Consider the following 25,367-nt stretch of genomic DNA (forward strand, 5'->3'; position numbering starts at 1 on the left):
ATCCGATTAGGACCAATTAGGCGTGAGATTCTGCGACACTAGCTGAAAGCCTTAACACTCTGTAGACAGTTATACAGTTATAGAGACATCTGGACACTCCCAGAGAGAGGCAGAGGGGGAGAAAGAGATGTGAGTGTGTAAGAGAGAGAGAGAGAGAGAGAGAGAGAGATGGGGGAGTGGGGAGGTGGGGGGGGGATCTGGACACTCCCAGACACAGAGTCAGAGAGTCAGTGGAAGTGCAGCAGCCACTTCTCTCTAGAGCGGGATCTCACTCGCATCAGCATCCTCACTGCAGGTAGGGATGCTCTCTTTACAAGAGTGATTTCAACTTTGTGAATCCTCCGAAATCCCGCACGGTGCCACCACCTCACAGGACGATTAGATGTCTTTTTAACATTCTTCACCACATCACTGAATCGCTCTGTGGGTGCTGTAGCCGATCTGAGGGGGTTTGGGCTGAAACTTTTGTCTCTGTTCCAGGTTCGCAGCTCAGAAACGCGCCAGGATGTTCTACTTTCACTGTCCGCCTCAGCTGGATGGAGAGTGCTGTCGCTCCAACACTTGTAAGTGTCCAGTCCCTCATGCTGTCATTTTTTACAACCTCGTATTCAGTTATTTACACAGCATGTCCCTTTATAAATAGTGCGTAAAGTTTCGTGGTGTTTGGGCTGCGTAAATGCGCGCACAGCGTGTTGTTGACATTTTTGTTGGAGGACTGTGAACAGGCCTGCACAAATGTTTTCTTTCTCCTTTTTTTATAAAGGAATAGGAATTGGCACATGTATATTTGATCATTAAGTTGACATAGTCTGATTAAATAATGCCTTTAAAAAAACATGCAGTTATCAATGAAAAGATGGTTACACTCTAACCTGCAGTCAGTGATTATCATGCGGCAGACAGATCCAATAAAACCTGCTACATTCTTTAAAATAAGTAACATAGTTTGGTCACTTATTGTGTCTTTATAATCATTTAAACAAGTATAAACTCTTGCCGACAGATTCTGAGGTGGATATAAAGGGATAAGTCTGGTTTTTCCTCTGCTCTGCTGTGTCAGCCTGCTGGCTGTTTTGGTGAAAAGCGCTGGTGGTTTGGCCCCGGGGCAGAGGGGGCGTTTTGTCCCGGGCACAGATGTTGGGTGTCATGGCTCTTAGTCCGTCATGGTTCCCCTCAGACTCCTAACATCAATGTTTCATGCAACTAATGGAAATACAAAATGTGCCAAAGAATACATCCCCCAATTTTATCTGCTTCGGCTCAGAAATATAGTTTTTTTCCCTCTGAGTTTCATTTTTGAAACAGAATCCACATTTTTTTTTTTTTTTTTTTTTTTTACATTTTTTGAATTTATTTAAATACAAACATGAAATTATGAATTCTCGTTTTACAAAGTGACTGAATTATTCTGTAATAAACTTTTCAGTGAATTCAAGCGGTTTTGGCAACCACGCCCCGGCTGATTTTGATGACGGATTTCTACGTAGGAAACAGCGCAGAAACAGAACAACTTTCACTTTGCAACAGGTAAATATTTCCAAGGACAAAAATATCTGGAACAACTTAGAAAAACCTGAAACTCCACTCAAAGCGAAACAGGCACAGCACAGTATTAAAAAACAGGATATGAATAAAACAAAGTGTTCAAAATGGAAGAGTTGTGCTTCCAGACAACTAAAGAAAAATGAAGGCCTGTATAATAACATTAATAGTATAACAGTTTAAAGAAAATACAACAACACACATGTGAAAATAAAAATGCAGGATTTAGACTAGAAATTCTTATCTTTCCTTCTGATGATCATGCGTGGACATAACTATAAATTGGCCTTTGTAGGCATGCAGGCAATTTGATCTTAGGCCAATATTTCAACATATTTTAGGTTACTTTGTTTTTTTTCCTTCTAATAAACTATTATACCTGTGAAATGTATTGGCGAGTTTAAGTTTGAGCTTCACAATTATAGATTGCATAGGCTTGATTGGATAATATTAAAAAAGAAAAAGAAAGAATGTAAAGAAGAGAACAAATAATTCAATATATTTAAAAAAAACTCAACTTATTTAAAGGTATAATTAGTGTTTTGTGTCCGTGCAGCTGGAGGCTTTGGAGGCTGTCTTCGCTCAGACTCACTATCCGGACGTGTTCACCCGGGAGGAGCTGGCCATGAAGATCAACCTGACCGAGGCCAGGGTGCAGGTAGGCTGCAGTAGCGCGCTGCGTCCTGGGCACGTTTGACCATGTGTGAGAGAGGGTAAATTAAGCCACTCTGTCATTCCGGCGATGCACTTTAATAACATCAACATAATGGTGAATATTAGATTAGCTTGATTAATCGGTCATTCATAATTAACCAGCGATAATGTTCCTCGCTAATTTGTCCGCGTCTCAAAGGTAGGAAGGAATACATCATCCGTGCAGATCCCTTTACCGCACAGACAGAAAATGATATGTGTTTTAAGCAAAGAGGGCAAAGCCTGCAGCCTCCAAACTCTCTCTGTCTTTTTCTCTCTCTTACACACACACACCTAAAAACACACACAAAAAAGACAGGAAAACACACACACACACACACACACACACACACACCTTAAATTTGACAATTTATATTCTGCTCCTGCCCTGCACATATGCGCGGTTATAAACTTGGCCAGATGTAATTAAGTTATGTGTCCTGTATGTAATTTCCTGCATTCCAGATTTGCTTTTGGGTTTTGTTGTGCGCGCAGATCTAATTGTGGGAAATATAATAGTTTGCCTTTTGTTCCCCAGGGTCATCTTACTATCGCTTAAACCCAATGGCGGGGTTGATAATGGAATCCAGCGCTGTAAATTAGGGATTGTAAACAAATTATTCCCCTCCTAATCCGATTACCACATTCCTATTATTAAATCTGAACATGAATCCACCGCAGTATGCAGGGATATTAAACTTACATTATTATTAGAAAATAAATTTCCTTTCTGTTGTAGTGTTGTTGCCCCCCTTTTTGTAAAGTGTCAATGGGCCTCCCCCGCATTAAGAGCACGCAGCAAATTGAGATTAATGGAGCAATTATAGCCCATTCAGAGACGGGTGTGTGTGGGGGGGCGCGACTTCTAGCTGGAAGGTGCAGGGGTGAGATAAGTCCATTGGTTGTATTGTTGTCCTGCCACCAAAATGTTGTCCTTTCTTTATGCCGAATGAATGCATGTGTTTTGTTTGGCTGTTGACATCATTTATACCTCTGGTACAATAGGAGGGATGCAGAGCACATGCACACCGACTCTAACCTCCATTCACACATCATGATTAATGCCTGCTAGAACCAAGTCCTAATCGAATCTGATGTTGTCAAACAATCACTAAATAGGGAAATAAACGACTTCATCATAGCTGCCTCTCTCTCGGGCAGCACAACTGTCAGTGGGAAGTCATTAAAATATGATAATGAAAAATTGCTCAATTAAATGTTGTTATAGGCAGTGACCTTCATTCGATTAAGATAACAGAACTTGGCTATATGTTCTCAGCTGTGTGTATGGTAAAGTTTTGGGGGTAAGTTGTGGACTGTGGGAAATTAGAGCGCTGGTGTGACACATTCAAATGCCTCTACAAGAGCAAACAAAATGTTTAAAGTTTGGCTTGGCCTGTTAACAGGATACAAAAATTACACGGATATAAGTGAATGTGTGTGCCTGAGTTAATTAGTGACGTGGCAAAAGAAATAAAACATTGGCATGGATATAAAGTTGCATTTAATGAGTAAAATAAATAAATGCAAACTGCCAAGTTGTGAGGAAATTACAGTCTTAATTAGTCATTTTATTCCCTTTCTGTTTTCTGATGCAGGTTTGGTTTCAGAACCGCAGAGCAAAGTGGAGGAAGACGGAGCGAGGCAGCTCAGACCCTGAAGGAGGCAAAGAGCAGATGAGTGAGGGCACTCCTCCATCTCGCAGCCTCAACTCTCAGTCCCCAGTGGACCACAGCAGAAAACAGAAAGAACCACTGGAGATGCAGCAGAGGTGAGATCAGACAGACAGATGATTGTTATAGCTTATAGCTTCCTAATGGTGGGAAGAGCTTGTGACAGAGAAGTTTTTGCTTCAGCTTTGCAGACTGGTCGATCTGGGTGATGAAAGTCAATGAGCGGCAACAGCCACCACAGAATATTAGCTGTCTTAAGTGTTTCTGTAGATGACAGAGTGTTCTTAATATACTTTTCTATTTAAATTAATTATAAAATAAACAAAACCACAGAGAAAACCAGCCCTACAGTGTACCGCTAAAGACAAAGTTAGAAAATAGTTGTGTACATTTTACAAATGCAGGTGTTTCAAGATGATAATTTGTCTGTTTAAAGTTTGAAGTTTTGCTCGGTGATTAAAGTATGTTTCCTTTCTTCAGTATTAACAGGACAGTGGGCCCCGGTGGTCCGTTCTTCCCATCTTGCATACCAGGTACACTCCTCAACTCCGCCACCTACGCTCAGGCCCTCTCACAGGTCGCCACTCTGAAAGGTAAATATGGTTCTCATTAAGTGGTAAATAGAAATGTTCACAACAGTTTTCATTATTCTCACCATAAATCCTACTTGTGCTGTTTTTCAGGTAATGGTTTGTGCTCCTGCTGCGTTTCTGACCCCATGGGCTTGTCCTTCCTGCCGCCCTACGGTTGTCAGGGCAACCGCACAGCCAGCGTGGCAGCCCTGCGCATGAAGGCCCGCGAGCACTCGGAGGCTGTGTTGCAGTCTGCCAACCTGCTCGGCACAGCAGCCGGGCCCGGCGCCGGCGTGGGAGTCCTGTCTGGAGTCGGCGTGGCGAGGCCCACGATGGGTCCTACCATCGACATGCCCGGCGCTGTGGGAAGAGGGGGAGACAGCTCGAGTCCCAGCCCGGCAACCAAGGTCTCGGTGCTGGGCAGCAACCCCGATAAACACCCTCCCTGCTCCAAGGAGCCGCTGGAGAAAAAGTGAGACGCTGGACACAAAGCCAACGTGGATGTACTGATACTCAAAATCTGTGTGATCGTGCCTGTTATTACTACTCTACTCTACTCTGGTCCTATGAGCAACTAAGCACAACTATTGACTGACTACAGAAGCAGCCTGGGAAAGACTTTGCTGATATCACAATGTATGGATGCAAAGATTAAAATATTTATTTGACAGTAAATTATCATTGTTTGTAAGAAATGCTGAATATGTGGGGCCTTGTTATCCCTATAAAAGCACAAGTGTGATTTTGGATCTTTATCTGTCTTCATGCACTCTTGGACTCTATTTGATGGACTAACGCAGATACAACCTGCGTGTGTGAAACAGAGACTTAATACCTATTTGATAATGTGAATTTAAGTAATCTTTAGTTTTCATAAAGAGGACAGATGCTTACATTGTGAATGTTAATGCATGTAAACTGTAAGTGTAGAACTGATGGCAGGACAGCAAGGATTTTGGCAATATAGTGTTGATGCCATCAGCTCAGTCATGGGCTCAAACAATCATCTCTCATTGTTTTGTTTTGTTTTACTTTAAAGTGAAAGTGCACTTTAATATTAATCAGCCATTTTCAGTGTAAATGTGTACATGTGCCAGAGTACAGTATGTTGCTGTGTGAACCCCAGGCAGGTTGAAGCAGAGTGGGTGACAGAGCGGCGGTGTCCCTTCCACTCTGTTAGCACATCTGTAGCGCCAGCAGACAGGGAACACACCAGTCCTGTTGTGACATGTTCTTTAAAACAATTAAAGATGTAGTCGCTCATGTTCCTCTCCTGTTGCCTCTCGCTCCAGCCATCTGTTCTGATACATTATTTATCAGCTTCCCTTAAAGCCGAGAGAGGAGAGCAATTGTGACTCTTATTATTTATTTACTTTTAGGAACGCTCACTCTCTTCTTCTCTTCTTCTCTCTGAGCATTTTTTTAATAAACCCCATTAAACATGATATATGCTATTTATTAATGTTGAATTTACATTTAAAAAATATCATCTCTCATCACCTCAGGGCTCTTCGCACAGTACTTTATCACAGGCAATACATTTGTTGATTCATTATTTTCTAAATATCTCTCCTCACCAGAATGACTCTTGAATAAAGGATCAGCTGATCAGGTTGAGAATACTTAACCGCAGAGCACACAACCAGTAGTTGGGCTGATTCAATTTGCGTCCTTGAGGATTTTCAGGAAATTACTTTTGATAGTCAATAACACAATTAAGTAAACTACACACACATTATCATGAATAATTGATAAGAAATTATGTATTACCATGAAGTACTGGTTCAATAATTGATGAGGCGACACCCTGGTGACATAGAAGGGGGGAGATAATGTCAGAAGTCGTGCCAGGTTGAACACAGAGTACTCACATCCTCTTTTTCACACCGTTATGTGTGCATGTTGTAAATACCTTACAAATATACACCAATAAAGTGAGCTTTCACTGACTAATGAGTCACCCTCTTGTGACATTAACAGTTTTTAAGATTTGATGTGTTTTCTTATTTTATTATTCCTTACCAAAAAACACACACACCATCCCCTCAAATAAATATTTGAGACAGAAATTTTGAAATTCAGTAAGTAGAAACTTTTAAAATCAGAACCTATTCTGGTCTCTTTTCATACATTTGGTTTTATAATATTGTATAGCAGGTATACTGCTGCATCTATTCATGCCCCAAATAATATTACCAAAAAACATCATATCCTAATATAATGATTTTGCTTTAAGTGCATGAGAGAGCTCCAGAGCAAAGATGTTAAGCCCCGTGACATGGCAGCTAATGATAACACAATATCCTTATACAAATCAGCTCCTTTTCCAAAAATGTACCAATATGGACAACAGAATCCAGCCAACTCATACAAAAGATGCGGAAAACACATTCAATCTCTCCAAAATTGAATACAGTAGTTGTGGAATTTAATCATTAGCCAAAACAAAGGATGCTGAAGTTATAATGACTCCGATCATCATTAAGTTCTGCATGGTGCCCATAATTCACTGCTTTAATATTTCATAAACAAGTCAAGTTGGTGTTGACATTCAGCTGTGCATGTGGCATCATTGATAATTTTCTTTCACCTAAAAAAAGTCCTGAGGCGGTTTTGTGGAGCATTGTTATATCAAATTAGCTGGAGAGCGGCCAGAAAAGCAGACAAACATGGTGAATATGGGGGACAGCAGTTGAACTCTGTTCTTACAGTGCAGTTAATGGGCTTCTTTTGTTGCAGTAATGAAATATTTTTTGCAGGGATGTGGGGGGAATATGTCCTGAAACTGGGAGACGTAGTGCACATGCACCAATCCACACACAAACACACACACACACACACACACAAACAATATAAAGCACACATAAACAGACAGTATGCTCAAGAAGAGACTGTCACATACAAACAAATCTTTTGCTTGACATCAGGTACAACACCTAAAATGTACTTTTCAAGAATTCAGCTTCTTCTGTCAGACATAAAGTGCATTCAGGGTCAGTCCACTGAGGGGCCGAAAACACCCCACTACAGTATAATCTCTGCTTTTAATTCCTGCAACAGAGCTGATCAATAACCCAATCAATTAGAATCAATTAAGCTCATCTCTGAATGGAGATAATACAAACAAAGCATATCTTAATGCAGCAAGTAATGTGCCTGTCTGCTCTTTGCCACATAACCACAGCTTGGCTCCTCCTTACTCAGCACCGGGAAGAGCATCCTCAACGTTTGTGATCAATGTTTACAGTCCTCAGTAGCTTCACAAGACAACTAAGTTGAGGCAAAGTTTTGGAATTGCACTGCATAGAAATTCAAGAAATATGTGTCAAAAAAGACCAAATTTCAGTTCAGACCAGGTTATACTAAGCGTCTATACTTAGTTTGTCCACTAGAGGGACTTAGTGAGCAGGAAACTTGCCCAGAGTCCACACAGCAGGCTCCATTTCAAACCTCAATGGTAAAATTGAGCATTTTGGATAAACACACAATGAATAATTTTTGCTGAGGGAAGTTTTTACAAATTACATTTTATTAATCAAAACCATTTTTTAACAAGTGCTGAGTATTGAAGGCCCACAAGTAAGTAGCAAAACAAGATAATACACCAGCAAGTTGTAAATTCTGGCTGAGAGGGTTTGAGATCAGTGAAGCAGCTGATTATCTCTTTTAAGAAATTTAGAGATGTTGCAGATTGACGAGAGGGAAAAAAGCAGTGGATGAGAAGGGCGTGTGGGTGGAAGTGGACTTGTTTAGAGATTAGTTAAAAAAGGGATTACCTCAGCCTTTCCCAAAGTTTAGTGAGCCACATGTAAAACCATCTGTGTGTGTGTGTGTGTGTGTGTGTGTGTGTGTGTGTGTGTGTGTGTGTGTGTGTGTGTGTGTGTGCACGTGTGCGTGTGTGTGTATGTGTGGGCATATGTGGAGGAGTGCGTCTCCATTAGAGGCCATGTGTGTGTGTCCATCATCCCCCAGGCCGGCCCTGCGCCCGCCAAGAAACCCAGGAAACTTTCTGCTACAGCAATCTCCTATTATAGCAGCAGGCTGTAGGAGGGGTGGCAGAGAGGGGTGAAAAGGGGGAGGTACAGTTCCTCCCCTTCCTCTGCCTTATGGCCTTTTCTGCTGGGGGGTGAGTGAGGCTGTAGCCGGGGAGATTAGACCTCCATAGTTTAACTAGTGTAATAAGAGAGCGTTGAAATGAACATCTCAGATATGTAGCAATAAATTAAAAATCTTTCTGCAGGGAAATTAAGGAGAAAATTGCAAAAAGATTTCAGTCGTATGTTCTTGTGGTCAATAGTCAAGTCAGTGGTGATGATAGTATGTGGGTGGTGACCAAAAGCACTTGTTGACACTCCATATAGTGCTTCTCATTTTTGTTCAACGAAGAGGGAGGCACTCCAGTGTGAGGCAATTGAGTTATTTATGTCTCCCTGAGGAGGACCCAAACTGAGCCCCCTCTACCCAACACCCACAATAATGACACATGTACAACAAATTAGGTTTTTCTCTAAGTTTAGACCCCACAACCTCCTCATCGAGTTGTAACGTTCCCCCAGTTTGCTGACATGTTAGCTTTAGCCGCTAATGGCCGACAGTTAGCTGTCCAGATTTATAAATAGTTGAGAGGCTGTTTGTTTCATCCATCTGACACTCGACACCAAAGGATCTCGCAGAACCGCATGCTAGCTCAAGCCCTCAATCTGTCCCCCATGGTGGACACTCTCTCTGGGACAACTCCTCTATTTCTGTCTGGTGTCCGGCCCCAAGTCCCGGTGCCTGTCTCTGGTCAGATGCTCAAAGACCAGACTGTGGACTACATAGAGGATTTGCTTTGGATTGTTGTCAATAGAAAAAGCCAGAGCTGCCAGAAAGGTGTCAGGGCAGGATCACATCAATAGCACCTTTTTGGGGGAGACGGAACCTTTTAGGAGTTACAATAAGGCCCAAATTATGGATTATAAGACTGGAAGGTAAGGCAAGACCTCACTGTACATTCTTGTTTATGTTGAGAGATGGATACTTGAAAAAAAAAAAAGCTCTTAATCGACCTACTCAACCATACATACATGCATGTTCTCTTTTTCAGTGGTTTCATTTTATAAAGTACATTATCATGAAGATAAATAAATGTCAAGATATGACAAATCCACTACTTTAATCCCCAAAAGAAAATACACATTCACTCACTAAAGGTAATGTGCAACTTCAGCGACTGAATTAGATTTAATTTCACTGACAGTTGCTGACATTCATAAATATTAAGTCATATCCTTTCTGCTCTTAGAAATGACAGATTTGCTGCTGTTTGGTCTACGTTTGGATCCAGGGATCTTGTGAAAGGAGGCCTCTTTGGTGTCAGGTTTTAGAGTTGGAGGCCTGTCGCTGGACAAAAATAAACCTGTCACATGCAAGAATGAACAGAAATCATCCTGACAGTTTGACATGAGATTATTGTTGCAAAATGGCGTTTGAATTAGGAATATCCACCATAACTGTGCTTGATTTTTTTATGTTTTGTTTTCTCATGATGTATGACTGAACAGAATGTGGAGTTTAGGTCGTACAAAGAGTAGAGAAGGAGTGACATGTAAATTAAAAGTCTTTGAGCTTTTGTGTCTTGAATGCAATGTTTCCCCGTAATTACCATGCACTGGAATAAGTGTAACTGTAAAAAGACATGTAATTGCCTGTTTAAAAGCTGCTGTTGTTTTCTGCTTAAGAGGAAAGGTGTTGCAGGAAATGTTTAAACAATTGCTACATGACTTTTATTTGATATACAGATGCAGCTTGGCAGCACAGCGGTGTGGTGTAGCTGTTCTGTAGATGCGTATGAGATGGATGGCCTCCAGGTCAGAAGACGTTAATGAACCACTGGATATTCTGAGCAAGGTGACGGCTGCCTGGCAGCTACAATTTAAGCAGAACATAACCATGACACTGCCTTGTTGCCTCTAAATGTGCAAACATTTCATTTTAAAGTTGGGAATAAGATGTCTCTCTTAGTTTGCAAGCAAGAAATTATGTTAATACTGTGTGTGCATTATATTTTTAACATTATGTTTATTTTTTCACTATATATTGTTAATTTTATATTCTGTCTATTAGAAGTACAATTTTGAAGGCCCTTCACAACCTACCTAAGCCAGCTTACGGGTGATGAGTCAGAGTAAGTTGGAAAAGTCATTGCATCACCTACTACAAATATCTCACAGCCCTCAACCAAGGCCATCTTAGACAGTTTGCACAAAGCAGCACTAACTAACTTTTTATTTCATGAATTGGACATTCTGTTAATGTTAATGGTTTAAATTTTTTTAAATACAGCTTGTTTTTAATAAGTTCGTTGTCACATTAAAACATTTTAGATGACAAATTATGTACTCACACCAGCGATACACTTTCTAATTTTACCTCTTAAATCTATGTTTAGCAGCACTTCTACTTCAGGATATTTTGGTTCTCTTTCCACCTGCCCTCTCTGTAGTGTAGTAAAACCAAACAGGTTTTTCTACAAGATAAGTTTCAAATGAAATGTCACTTCTAGCTGGTCCTAACCAGAATCTTTAACTTTCACTCAGAGAAAAATAGCTTGATAGAAGTCTAACCTGCTAGTTTAGGGTGTATGAAGGGTGTTAAAATTATCTCATTAACATGAACACAGTTGAGACAGTGTTGCAGTATGTGCTTTTTAGTGAACCAATATCAATATCTAGTGGTTTAAATCAAAATCACAGACAACACAAACGTGGTCTGTCTCCAATTGGGAAAAAGCTGATTTTTGGGTCAGTGGTTAAGGTTAGGATTAGGTTATGGTTAGGGCTAGGGTAAGTCTCCAGGAAATGAATGTACGTCTATGTAATGACCCCAAAAGTGAACATGATCTGATATGTGTATGTGTGTATGTGCTGTCATCTATGTTTGTACGGATGCGTCTTGCTTTCCTAAAATAACTCACGTGAGGCTGTCTTTACTGTGCCCAGCAACAGTGTAGTTTTATTCACAACATGTTCATGAAGGTCACACTGATTGAGTGGAAGGATTTACAAGGCAGTTTTAAGAACCACATACAGTACATTGCTGCTTATGCAAAAGAAAAAAAGCTTCTTATCAAGGACAGCTATCATGAATTATCAAGCCCACAACAGTCAGTCAACGACAGTTTTTAAAACAATCTGACATGAGAAAAAACTGTAGATCATTGTGTATATCTTAATATTTGGATTAACTATGAAAGTTTAAATGCAGCAAACACATCATGCAGACACTGTGTGTTTAAAGAGTGTGTGAGTCCATGGTCATGTCCAAGCTAATTCTCCTTTCTCTTCTCTCCAGTAGGAAACTCCAAGTTTTTTTTGGACAGAGGACAACTAAAATGCACAATGCCGTAGGAGCTACTGGCTGCCCAAAATCCTGACTGGGGGCACTAAACTCTGGGTCCTGCTAGCTTCACCAGCAGAGAGTGTGTATAATTTGGGGTTTGCATGAATGACTGAACACCTGAGGACAGAGCTCTTTGTTAGCGAGCCTGCATCATGACCTCAGCTGAGAAACGCCGCTCTAGCCGAAAGAGTGGTGGACATCGAAAGCACAGTGATGGGGGCTACAGCGACACCTCCAGTGGTGGGTCCTTTCTGGATGAGACTGACCGTGAAGTCAGCAATCTGACAGATCGAGCATTCAGGAGTCTCTGCATTGGAGATGAGGCTGTTTATAATGACTCGGACCTCTGCTCATCTTCACCCTGCACCCAGAGAGACAGACAGCTGGCCTTTAGCCAGAGTGGCCAGGACAGAGACAGAGAGGACCGAGAGAGGGAGGAACTTAAAAGAGCTGCACATGAGAGCTTCAGCCTCAGGATGCAGCAGTATGGACAGGACTGGATCCATGAAGGAATGTATGGGGCCGAGATCCACAGAGATCCACAGTGGGGGGTTTATGGGGAGAGGACACAGGGGAGGGTTTCTGCCACATTCCAGCACTCCTTTATGGAAATGTCACAGCAAGAGAAATCTCTCAATGAAGAACAGCTGTCCTTCTTCAGCAATGGAGCCACAGAGTTGAGTTCGCAGCAACGCAGGAGCCGCTCCAGAGTTTCTTCTCTTATCAGAGCTTTTAACTCTGAGGGACACAGGGATGGAGCAGGGATGGATGGTAAACTAAGAGAGTGGAATGATGAGACAACTTGGGACAAATCAGCTCTGATGAGCATCCAAAGGGAACTTTCTGAATTCTCTACATCATACCAGCAAAACTTTGACAGTGGTCATTTCCCCCCAGCTGGTCCGTTCTCATCCCAAGGCACCAACTTCTACTCCTCTGAAGTAGCTGCAGTGGCTCACATGAATTCTGCATCGTCTTTTATGAGATCTTCCCACAGTAAACACAGCATGTTGACACAGGTTAACTGTAACTCTAACTTCTTTATACATAGTGAGTTTAGTCCCTTCAGAGTATGGAGGGACCATAACAGGTTCCCTTTCCAACAAGGAGAAGTCTCAGGATTTATGCACTGTTCAGAGTTCCCTAAATGGTGTGAGACACCAATGTACAAGGAGCTTTCACTGGAAGCCCAACCACAGGGTCCCTCTATGTTTGAGGAGAGGGGTATTGGACACCAGAGGAATACATTGGCGCCTATGGTACCGGCGACCCCTTCACGTTCCACATCAACATCCACAATGTTGCAGAAAGCGTCCGCCGTGGAGAAACGCTGTGAGTCTGAGTTGGCAGGACATTATCCCAACAGGAAGAGGACACAGAACAGGCTCCCATCTCAACGCCCATCAACTGCATCACCCACCATTGAGATGTCTCGACGTGTGCGTGACACCATTAGCTCCGTCAAAGCCCTCCAGCACAAAATCAAAATGATGACAGAGAAAAATATTACAACAGAGTTGACAACAAATAAACAAGAAGTATTTTATGGCAATGAGAATTTAATTCCATTTGGTAACAATGCAGTAACAGTGGCACCAGATGTTGTTAGAAGTAACAGCAGCACAGCTCCCTTCAACATTAGTCAGCTGCTCACACCTCAAGTCCATGTACATCAAGAGACATCAGAGGTGCAGCAGTATGCAGTTTCTCCTCAACCTGTGGAACATGCTCCAGTGCGAGCTGAAAGCAGGGGAGCCACTCCTGATGTTAGGATGTCTAGCTATAAATCCAGAGCCACTAGCCTCCTCTTCAATCTCAAAGACAACAGGAAGAGAGTGAAAAGCACCTATAGTCCTACCAAATTTAAAGGCTTGGAGACACTGGAGAAAAACAAACAGCCCTCTTTCCAGGAACCCAGAGACATTGTGATAGATATTCCTGAGTTTCCAGATCCAGACATTCAAATTCCTCGAGTTGAGGAATCCAGCTGGACAAATGAGGCCTCACATCAATATGTAAAACAGTATCATAGCACTGGACTGTCACTTACAGCAACGCATTCTCAATCTGCTACAGCATATACAGGCCAAATTTCAGAACACATTTCAAGTGAATACCAGACAACTCAGGTGCAAGATGAGATGGTTCATCATTCTGGGTTCACTGGCTACATACCTGAAAATTACTCTAGCAATCAGCTGGCTAATGGACAGAATCTCCATGAGGACTTATCATCATGTACTCCCTATAAGCAAGGCATGATTGAGAACGTAGAAACTCTGGGAGGGGATATATATAGGGATAAACCAACTTATAAAGCTACAGACATGCCAAGGCTAAATGCTGAAAACAGTCAAATCAGAGAATATTTAAAAGGCAAGGCAAATACTCAGCAACATTTTAATGAAGCAGTGGGAAGCGAATACACAAAGGTGGATAGATATCAGCAACTGAAAGAGAACAAATATGATTACAGTAATGTGTCCTCACAGGATAGGTGGAGACAGACAAACAACCAAGACACAGAAAAGCTCAGTCTGAATGCAGATATTGCTCCATGGAAACAAGAGATATCTGCTTTAATGGAAAAAGACCAACATGAACAGGATTACCAAAAAGCAGCTGTGATAAAGGAGGAACTCAGTTCACCAAGAGACAAATACAGAAGAGAAAATCCACAGAGTATAAATAAAGAACACAAGCAAATGCCACAATATGCTCCACCTTCTAATGACGCTGTACAAAATCCAGCATATCATGGACAACAGCAACCTGGAGCATTTAGGGACAAATATACACTTCAAAAGTACTATGGACAGAATGAGGAAAATGAAATGAAAGAGAATTATTTGACACCCGATTATAACAGATATACTGATCAAGAATACAGAAACAAACACACCTTTTATTCAGATGAAGACAAAACTACTCTAATGCAAGAAACAGGTCAGAAAAAACAATATTCGCCAATGCTAAGGGAGAAAACGTTCCAGCCAAAAGAAGCTAAAAAACAGTTTGAACACAATATGCAAAAGAATTCATTATCTGTCCCTGACAAAGCATTCACACCCACAACGGCCAACCGGGAGAAGGATAAACAGTTTGTTGAGGTCAAGGCTGCACAGGACACAGCAGAACAGTTAAAAGCACAGCGCACCCAAGCAGAACTTGCAAAAGCTCAGCACTGGGATCAAGTGGAGCAGCCCAAAGCAGAACCAGCTAAGGTCATTTTAGCAGGTCAGACTGGGTCAGAGAAAGCCAAAGCAGAACTAACAGAGCAGGACAGCACAAAACAGGCAAATGCAGAGTTTAAAATGGTCGACACGGCCCAAGCAGAACATAATGTAACAGAACAGCAAAGAGAGGAGCAGAGGAGAGAGAAACAGACAGAGCAGTCCAGAGGAAAAAAGCCAGAACGAGCTAGAGAGGAACTGATACGAGCAGAGCAAACCAGCATTCAAAATGTAACAGTGCCGAGAAACGTTACAGAAGAAGCAGGAGCCGAGCACGCAAGAGAAGAGCAGAGTGAGCGTGTCAAAACAGAGCAAGCTGATGCAGAGAGGCTAAAAGAAGAACACATAAAAACTGAACTGGCAAAGACCGAGCAGGCTGGGCATACAATAACAGAGCAAGCTAAAATTCAATCAGATCGAAAAGACAGAATAAAACCAGAACAAGTTGAAGCACAACTGGTTAGAGCAGAACAAGTTGAAATAGACAAGATTGAGGCAGAACAAATCAGAACTGTAAAAGTTAAAGCTGAACTTGCTGAAGCAGAGTGCAGAAAAGTAGAACAAGCTAAACTGCAGCAGATGAGAGTGCAACAAGCCAAAGCAGGACAAGAGAAGACAAAGGTAGTTGGAGTGGGAAATGTCAAGGCTGAGCATAATGTTGAGGTTTTTAGAGAGAAGAAAGCTGAGGAAGATTCAATTCAAGCAGATCAGATAAATGCAGAGCAGCTTAAAACAGAGACAAATAAAGCTAACGAAGCAAACACTGAGGTAAGAAAAGCAGAACAGACACAATTGGAACAAACCAAAGTGGAGCTAGCTAAATCAGAGATAACAAAAACACAGAAGATACAGGAATGGTCCGCTAAATCCACAGCAAAACTGACCATGCCAGAACAACAGGTCATAAACGAGCCAAGTAAAGTTGAGCAGGTTAAGACCGAGTTAGCTAAAGCTAAAGCAGAGTTGGCCAAAATAAAGGAGAAAATGAGGGGAGAGCAAAAAGAGAAAGCCAGGAGTACTGTAATCACAAAGGAGGATGACATTGCAAAGAAAGATTTTCCTTTCAGGGCAAATATCAATAAAAATGAAGAGAAGGATCAGGCACCACAAATGAATCAACAGAAAAATGACTCAGTTGTCAGCAGTAATAGTACGGATCGAGGGGCTGAAGATTATGAGAGTCTAAGAGAGAAATATGGTTTAACTAATGCAATCTCAACAAACAGAAATAAAGGGACCCCTGCAGGAAATGTTTCTTCAAATGATGTCAGTGTAACATCATCATTAGCACTTGATAAAGTTGAGACAATGAATAATAAGACACCAAAAGAAAAATATAGTCCAACAAGCAAACTTGCAACACCTAAAACAGAAAATAAGGAGGAAGTAGGCAGCGTTACATCTAATGAGGTGATAGAAAGTCATTATATTTACAGCGAGTCATCCAAAGAGTTCAAATTATCTAGTGGTAATTATTTGCCTCCCAGTGTAGACAAAAGAACAAATAGTGAAAAAGGTGACCCTCTGAAACAAGCTGATGTTTCACAGCAAAGAGATTCTGATTTAGCTAAACCCCCTGAAAGAAAACCCAAGTCCTCTGAACATAGTGTAGTTTCAGGTTTTACCCCTCCCAGAACATTGTTCCATAAAGAAAGAATTCAGACAAAGCAGGAGATTCTGACTTCCAGGATAAAAGCTCATGCTGAGAAAGAGATTTCGGCCATTAAAGAAAAGGGTTTTGCTATACCAGATGGGTTTACATCCAAAAACTCCACCAAGCAATTATCAGGTAGTCAGAGTATTAATATAAGGCAGAGGCCACCATCACATGAGGTGTCTAGAAGGTATGAAAGCACAATGCCAAGTAATACTACACCAAAACAGCAGATGGGACCTTCAGCAATACAAATGGAACCAGTCAAGGCCGTTTCACTTTCCAGCTCTGCAGCAACCACCAGTCAAATACCCGATCCCTCACGGAAACAAGTCCCCAAAGAACCAATGAAGAGCATTGACACTGTACCAGAAGCACCCACAGAAGCAAAACAGGCTGGAAGTTATGCCACGAGTACAGATGGAGGCTTGACAGAGAGTCAGAAGAAAGAGGATCAACCTGGAATTAGGTCACCAACACAAGCACTTAACAACAACAAAGGAAAACAGGAAGTAAAACATGGAGAAAACTCTGAAAAACCGAAAGAGGGTCTTATGAACAAAACTGCAATAAACACTGAGCAACTCAACAAGAAGAAAGAGGATCCATCACAAGCTACAAGTAAACATGTAGTAAATCCTGAGGACTCATCACCTTCACTAAAACTTGCCTTTGGTCAGAATGAGACCTCTGTGGCTGATGACAGCTTGGAAATCATGGGAATAACGGTAACTGTGCAAGAAAGAATGAGCGACAGTCAGGGGGATGTAAGCACGCAAGAACAAACTCGAGAAGAGCATAGCCATGCTGAACAAGATAAATGTCATCCCAGCTCAGGTGTAGATATAAGTAAAGAAATTGAATCTTCAACAGAAGTTAGCACAGGAGAAGCAAATGACAGAGTTGCACAGGAAACTCATCCTACAGTAAAAGAAGATCAAATTACAGTTGGTATGAATAATCATCCTGAAAACATGCAAGAAACCTCAACCAGGAAGAACAATGTGACTGAGAAAAGGACTACTCCCCAGCATGAGAGCTCTTATATACATGAGAGACCCCAAAGAGAAATACAACTCCATGAACCCCTGACTGAAAAAGATGTGCCCCCCATGGTCACTGTACCCGCTAAAAATAAAGTGTTGGCTGAAACTCAACCCCATCTCTACAAACAGGACATAATAGCAGGAGAAAAGAAAGACCACACAGATAAAACACCAAAAGAGAACTCGGCAAAGATCATCACAAAAGATCAAGAAGGGATTAATACAGAAGAGAAAAATCCACAAACAATACAAACAGAAGATGTCAACGAGAAGTTCAAGGCCAAAGTGGTGAACACAGTGATCAACTACAAGTACGATTTCTACAGTGCTGATACAGAAACTCTGATAAAAGATGATGTCCATCCATCAGTGAAAGAAGATATAATAACTGTCATAAATCCTTCCAAAAGCATGAACATAGATGACAAGAGTGCACCCCAACTGGAAGAAAAGAGACATGACTCAACACAACCAAAGCCATTTAGCAAAACCAGTCCATCTAACCATTTAACTGAGAATGAGAACAGACATGTACCTCCGAAACATCAGCATATAAAGATGCACACTGGAGAAAATAATCAAGGGGACGATAATGTTCATATAGATGGTATTGCTATCAGAGTTGTACCAGCAGTAACTGAGAACGACAACCTGAAAATGATGGGAAATCATCATATTACAGCTGTCCCTTCTGATGTGGTTGTAGCTAATGAACATAAACAAGTTGAATCATCTACTCTTGATGAAAAAGTGAGCACCTTAAACAAAGAAGACTGGCCAAAAGACCCAACTCCAACAAGCATTGAGGGGCTGGTGAAGGACAATTTTGAAGGCAAAGTACATCAACAGAGCAGCCAAAATGTAACAAGTGAGAATACTCATGCTGAAAATAGAAAGCCTGAAAAAATAAAGAAAAATGGGACAACATCAAAGACACAACCAATGGAGGGAGACTATTTTCAAGTTCAAGGGGTAATAGAAACAAACGATGAACCATACAACAATAGCACAAATGTTGGAGATAGGTCAGATGCAGTTTCAAAGAGAGGGGAACTTCCAGGATTACTTCCAAACATTGCTGCAATCAGCAATGAATCATACAAGGAAGGAAAACATGAAGTCTTTGCGTTGGATCAAAGCAAAAAGAAAACAGTGGAATCTTGCCCAGTAAACGTTCAAGAACATGAGAACATGAAAAAGCATAATAGGGAAACAGAAGATAAGACTGCTTCGAAATCGACTGATTGTCCCACAGAGAGACAGAGTGATAAATCTGAAATTATGGACGCTAGTCAAGCTGTTCATATAAGAAAACACCACACAGAAAGAAAATCCAATTTATCAACAAGGGAAAGACATAGCTCAAGAAATTCACAGCCAACAAGGGAAAATGCAGTAAAGGAGAAACCTGAAGTTAAACCAAAACCAAGAGAGAGAACGTCTACAATCCCTGAGATATCAGCAATTGCAGACTATGCCAGATTAAAAGTAATTGTTTCAGAAGAAACAGCAAACACAATTCAGGAATTCCCTCCTAACAAAAAGGAAGGATTCTTTCCACTAATACAGTCTCGTCATAACAGACGTCCAGTGTTCACTGCTGACCCACAAGACCTCTCTGTAAAAGAGAAAAGTTTGCCAAATAAGACAGAGGTCAGCTCCAAAGTGAACAAAGAGCCCAAACCCGTAGTGTTTCCCATTACAGAGAAAGAACATCAAAGGACGGGAATGTTTAAACTGGGAGAGAAAGAAAGACAAGAGAAAATGCTTTTAGATGTCAAAGACAATGAAGGTGTATTAGAAACTGGGGCAAAACATGCTCAAGATCTTGCAGAGAGAAAAAAGTTACAACAAGCACATATTAAGAACCAGGGAGAGGAAGTGGTTGGAGCTGGTACCCAAAGATTTAGTCAAGTAGATCAAAGTATTCATCAGCCAAACAACCATCCCATGCAAACAACAACATCATCTTCTTCAGCCAACAAGCCAAGAAATGCCTCTGTCTCACAACATCTAAAACCACTTGATACCTCCAATCCACATGAAAAAACAGAATATTCCTCAGCCGAAAGAATGCCAAACTTGGATAGAGACTCTCATCCACAGCCTATTGTGGGGCAAATGTACAACATGAAAGAAAGTAAAAGAAATCTGAGAAAAGGTGAAAAGATTGAAGATAGAAACACAGTGGTTAAGATCGGGGAAGACAGGACAGAAAAACAAAGACAAGAAATTCTTTCAACTCCTCATGCAGAAACCACAGTAAAACCGCAGAGCAGGGCAAAACAATGGGAGGAATCTTCGAGGACAGAAGTAGAGAAAAGAGCAGAAGACATAAGAGTAAAAAACATGATAGAAGAGAGAAGAACTTCTCTGGCCGAAGAAGAGAGAAGAGCTGCTCTGAGAGAAGAGGAGAGAAGAGCAAGAGAGAGGGAGGCCATATCTATTAAGATCAAGGAGAGGCGGGAAAAACTAAAGGAAGCAGAGCAAAGAGCAGTGGAAGAAAGAAAAGCAAAACAGGTAGAGGAGGAGAGAGCTGTGCAAAAAGAAGAGGAGGGGAGGAGAGCAAAGCAAAGAGAAGAGGAAAGGAGAATGAGAGAAATCGAGGAGGAAAGGAGGGCAAAACTGAGAGCGGAGGAAGAGAGGATGAAAGAGATTGAGGAGAGGAGGGTAAAACAGAGAGAGGAGGAGAGAGCTGCGCAAGATGAGCAGCAGAGGAGAGATGCTCTAATTGAGGAGCAAAGGCGAGCCAGACAGGTTGAGGAGGAGAAGAGACTCGCTCATATTGAGGAGGAGAGGAACAGAAAACAAAGAGAGCTGGAGAGAGCTGCTCAAGAGGAGCAGCAGAAAAGAGCTGCTCTAATTGAGGAGCAAAGGCAAAAGGCCAAAAAGATTGAGAAGAGACTCGCTTATATTGAGGAGGAGAGGAAAAGAAAACAGATTGAGGAGGAGAGGGCTGCTCAAGAGGAGCAGCAGAAAAGAGATGCTCTAATTGAGGAGCAAAGGCTAGCCAAACAGGTTGAGGAGGAGAAGAGACTCGCTTATATTGAGGAGGAGAGGAAAATAAAACAGATTGAGGAGGAGAAAGCTGCTCAAGAGGAGCAGCAGAGGAGAAATGCTCTAATTGAGGAGCAAAGGCGAGCCAAACAGGTTGAAGAGGAGAAGAGACTCGCTTATATTGAGGAGGAGAGGAAAAGAAAACAGATTGAGGAGGAGAAAGCTGCTCAAATTGCAGAAGAGAAAAGGATTAAAAAGATTCAGGAGCAGAAGAAACATGAGCAGCAGATTTTGGAGCAGAGAAGAGAGAGACAGAAAAAAGAAGAGTGGATGAGAGCTCAAAAAGAGGAGGAGGAAAGGAGAGCTGTTGACAAAGAGAAAGCAATTGCAAAACAAAGAGAAGAACAGCAAACCAAAGAGGAGAAGGCCAGGCTCCTTGAAGAGGCAAGTCAATCAGCACAGAGAGAGGAGAAGCGAGTAGCAAAAGAGCGGTTGCAGGCTCAAAGAGAGGAGGAGATCAGGGCTAAAAAGAGAGATGACGAAAAGTTAGCAGCTCACAGAGAGAAAGAGAGAGCTGCTCGGGTGGAGGAGCAGAAAAGAGCAGCGCAGAGGATGGATGCTCTTCAGTACTATGCCATCACTTCAACAGAGTCCGAAAGGAAACCCAGAGAAAGACAACTACGCTCTCCTATACCCTCCCAACAAAGAAACAATGCATCTGAGTCAACTGAGGACTCTGGATCCTACAGTAGGCTACACAGGTCTCATGCCACTGCATCTCCAGCTCCATCCCTCCCCCGCTCCAGCAGCTCCTCTCCTGCTCTGGGAGTCAAGCCCTCAATGTTCAGGGTGAAGGATAACACCTTCAGAGGTTTCTCTTTCACCAAGTCAGTCAAACCACGCTTCCATAAGAACTTTGGAGAAGATTTCAGGGTAGGTTCACCCATGGGTTCAGAGAGAGGAGAGGAGGAGCAGGACATAATGAGACGTAATGCAGGAACTCCCATCCATCCTGATACAGTCACAAGACTTGCTGCTATCAAAGAAACTTCACCCCTTCACATAGCATCTTCATCACAGGATTACTCGGCCCCTCCTCCGCACTACAGGCCCTACTCCAGGAGAAGCTTCGTTCTGGATGAAGATGACTCCCGCTCTGTCATCAGCAACATGTCTGAGGATGTGGAGAGTTTTGCCACCAGCGCAGCAGACCTGGCGGATTTACGGGGACTGTATGACTACGAGAGGCCAGAGTCAGCCTGCAGTTTCAGCAGTGATGTGTCCCGCTTGGGAAAGCCTCCAGCTGTTCCCCCAAAGAGTGAGAAAGCCCTGCTTAGGGCAAAAAGACTGGCCAAACGGAGGATAAAGAAAGAGATGTCGAAGACTGCAGGAGACAGCCCTGCTGAGAAATCTCTTCAAGAAGTCCCAAGCATCCCTTCATCCTCCTCTGAGGTATGCTACTCCAACCGCACTGCTGTGGCTTCCCCTCATTTTTCCCCTCCTGTCTCGCTCGCTCATGCGCCAACATTGGGGTCTCGCTTGCCCTCTTCGCATACCGAGCACCAGCCCTCCCACCGCTCTTCCCATGCCTCCCCTCATGCCACTACCCCTATCTCCTTCCCAGTTGCCACCCCTCATGCCACTACCCCTGTCTCCTTCCCAGTTGCCACCCCTCATGCCACTACCCCTGTCTCCTTCCCAGTTGCCACCCCTCATGCCACTACCCCTGTCTCTTTCCCAGTTGCCTCCCCTCATGCCACTACCCCTGTCTGCCTCCCAGTTGCCTCTCCTCATGTCACTACCCCAGTCTCCTTCCCAGTTGCCTCTCCTCATGCCACTGGCCCTGTCTCCCTCCCAGTTGCCTCTGCTCATGCTACTGGCCCTGTCTCCCTCCCAGTTGCCTCTCCTCATGCTACTGGCCCTGTTTCCCACCCTGCTACTCCTAAGACAGTTGCTCATGTTCCTTCTTCTCCCATTCTCCATCATGCTAACCACCCAGCTCCAGTGACACAGTACCATGTAGAGTCAAGCTATGCCCAGTCCTACCCGCTGACCCAGCGTAAGGTGCTGCAAGACCTTGACTCTGGTCAGTATTTTGTAGTGGATGTGCCTGTTAAGGTGAAAACGAAGACTTTCTTTGACCCAGAGACGGGGAAGTATGTTCAGCTGAACGTGCGCGAGTCTGGCAAGAGCACCTCCCGACCCCAGTCCCAGCAACCCCACATGCAGGCCAAGCAGCAACAACAGCCTCTCACCCAGGCATCTCCAGGCGGTAAGCCCCTTGTGGTTTATCAAGGCTACCACGGTAATCCACAAGGCTACCAACCTGCAGGTGTCTCCTCTGTGCACCCCCAAAGGTCATCCTCAGTTACGTCAGCCCCAGTGACTCTCTCCCAGGATCAACAGCCTGTTAGGGAGAACCACACTTACAGACATCAAGCCCCCGAAAGTGGACAGAACTCTGAGGGGCATCGCTACAGCCCAGAGAAGACTCCATACATGGACACGGTTAATGATAAAGACAAAACACATAACACCGTTTACAACACACATGGCTCAAATGAGTTGGTCCCAGAGTGTGACACAAACAGCCAGCTTGCAGGAAGCTCGGTTTGTGAAAATGATAACTCAGCCCACTCAAGGTATCAGTCTTGTGATATAATAACTATGGGTGAACTGGAGGACTTTATGGAGGTGTATGACTGGTGAGGAAGTTTTAGGGGTTGATAATGTAATGCAGACAAGTGGCTAAATAAAGTCTTTGATAAAATAAAGATACCCAAAAAGCACAGTATGAATGGATCATCATATAAAGTATTTTGTTTGTAAATGTGACTTTTTTCAAGTGAAAAAAGTCTCAGAATGTTTTTGCTTTGTAGTTGAAAAAAAGTCCCTGTGACATGCTGTTAAATTGCTGCTGTCAATTTTGGAGATTTACTGTTAAGCTATTTATTGTGTTACAGAGAATTTCACCATTCCATTTGACTTTTTGAATGTGAGACGCTAAGATGTTTTTCTTGTGTATACAGTGTGATCAATAATCTGTTGCCTCCTAGAAGTACACTATGATGCAACAAACAGCTCAGCTCAGAGAAACGTTTGGTTTCTGCTATGAACACTGATCGGCTTGCTTAAGTTTTCATTCTCTTTTCTTGTTGGAGAAATCCTACTTTTGGCGTTTTGTAATGCATGAAATCTTCTTAAATCCACAGCGTCAATCAAAGATCTGCACATGGTATAAAGCATACTGTAGTTTTGTGTGTTCAACCACTGTGTCAAAGTTGATTATAGGTGTTTGTAAGGTTTAATTTCATACAGTAGTCCATTTTTAAAGTGGGAGGTTTGTGAGAATGTTTCTTTGTTGCTGTGAGTAGTGTGACATGGACTTGTTCAGGCAATAAAAACACACTTCATTCAAACTAAATAATTTCTCACCACAATGAATGTCTTTCAAAATCACATTGTAAAGGTTATAAATAAAGAGGAAATGTAAAAGAAGATATTGATTTCATTTTACTACTCAAAAGACTGTAGTAACAATATAATATTACTATCACTGGCATCCTGTTTTGACTGTTTAAATGTCCCATGGGTCTGAATGACTCAAATTGAAGAGTCTCTTTACTGAGTGCATAAGACAATTACAAAGTGTTATTGAGAGAGTGAAATGAGTCTTTAGAGAGTTTATAGACAGAAAAAAGAGATTAACATTTTGTATATTCTGTGTGTGTGTCCTTTTTCTGTATGAACCTATCCAAATGCTTAACTCTTTGCCTACTATACCCTTGGGATCCAATGATAGAAATAATACAGCCTTGAAATGTCTTTCCTTTGATTTCCCTTGATTCACGAACTCAGAATAAATGTACACTGCTGTGAATGGTGAGAGTGCCTGCATGCAGTACTCCCAGGTTTCTCAGTGACCTCAAGTATGTTTTTGTTGATCCCCTGAGAAGCAGTAACCTACTTTGACCACTGCAGGGCAGAGGAGAGTGATTCCTCAAGCGGAGAGAAGACTTATGTAAAGGAAAACTTTGAGGGAAACCCCAAGTAATAGTTGTAGTTAAGAGGACTTAATACTTCTCCACAGTCACCAAAACTGTGATTTTGACACTTTTACACATGACCTTCAACTGATAAAACTCCAGTTTAACTTAAGCTGATACAATTACAATACTTTAAAAACAAAAGACTTTGTTAAGGTAAGAAAAGAGTAAACCACTTTGTCAACCCAGCCAATACATTTTCCACTGAATCTATGCTTTTCAAGAGAATCCTATGTATAACCTAAAAGGTTAAATCTGTTGTGTAATCCCATTTGGCTTTGGCAGAGCTCGAAGCGCCAGCAGAAGCCCTGCCTCAGCAGTTTAGCCTGCCCAATAAAGCAGTAGGCTTCATACCACTGGGACAGTCTGACGACCACAGCCAGAGACAAGCCCATGCCACTCTGTCCAACAGCTAGACTGGGATAGGTCCCACCACACACACACACACACACACACACACACACACACACACACACACACACACACACACACACAGAAGCACATCCATATAAATGCATGAACACATTACTA

The 25,367-nt window shown here is 42.3% G+C and overlaps 2 protein-coding genes across 6 annotated transcripts; both read left to right on the forward strand.

Moving 5' to 3' along the window:
* Positions 1 to 486: 486 nt before the first annotated feature.
* On the forward strand, positions 487 to 5,905 carry drgx (dorsal root ganglia homeobox). The gene is made up of 6 exons (XM_044373260.1): positions 487 to 563; positions 1,427 to 1,527; positions 2,099 to 2,200; positions 3,834 to 4,006; positions 4,389 to 4,501; positions 4,592 to 5,905. Exons 1-6 carry the CDS (start codon positions 506 to 508, stop codon positions 4,954 to 4,956), a joined length of 912 nt encoding a protein of 303 aa, XP_044229195.1. The 5' UTR covers positions 487 to 505; the 3' UTR covers positions 4,957 to 5,905.
* Positions 5,906 to 8,989: 3,084 nt separating this feature from the next.
* Positions 8,990 to 24,290, forward strand: LOC122996799. Of its 5 annotated transcripts, XM_044372494.1 has the most exons (5): positions 8,990 to 9,450; positions 10,261 to 10,369; positions 10,586 to 10,646; positions 11,816 to 22,242; positions 22,790 to 23,219. In XM_044372494.1, the coding sequence occupies exons 4-5, from the start codon at positions 12,013 to 12,015 to the stop codon at positions 22,796 to 22,798; spliced, it is 10,239 nt and encodes a 3,412-aa protein (XP_044228429.1). In that variant the 5' UTR covers positions 8,990 to 9,450; positions 10,261 to 10,369; positions 10,586 to 10,646; positions 11,816 to 12,012; the 3' UTR covers positions 22,799 to 23,219. The 5 variants fall into 5 exon arrangements, with proteins under 5 accessions (XP_044228429.1, XP_044228427.1, XP_044228425.1 ...); XM_044372492.1 differs by having other exon boundaries at positions 8,991 to 9,450; positions 11,813 to 24,290; XM_044372490.1 differs by having other exon boundaries at positions 8,991 to 9,450; positions 11,816 to 24,290.
* The last annotated feature ends 1,077 nt before the right edge of the window (positions 24,291 to 25,367 follow it).

This window comes from Thunnus albacares, chromosome 14 (genome assembly GCF_914725855.1).
Source record: "Thunnus albacares chromosome 14, fThuAlb1.1, whole genome shotgun sequence".
NCBI classification, from domain to species: domain Eukaryota; kingdom Metazoa; phylum Chordata; class Actinopteri; order Scombriformes; family Scombridae; genus Thunnus; species Thunnus albacares.

Bases quoted from the DNA above. Each gene is read 5' to 3' on its own strand.
- drgx (XM_044373260.1), top strand. From the start codon at position 506: ATGTTCTACTTTCACTGTCCGCCTCAGCTGGATGGAGAGTGCTGTCGC. The intron at 564-1,426 runs GTAAGTGTCCAG...TAAACTTTTCAG, and splicing joins GTGCTGTCGCTCCAACACTT to TGAATTCAAGCGGTTTTGGC. The intron at 1,528-2,098 runs GTAAATATTTCC...GTGTCCGTGCAG, and splicing joins CAACTTTCACTTTGCAACAG to CTGGAGGCTTTGGAGGCTGT.
- LOC122996799 (XM_044372492.1), top strand. From the start codon at position 12,013: ATGACCTCAGCTGAGAAACGCCGCTCTAGCCGAAAGAGTGGTGGACAT.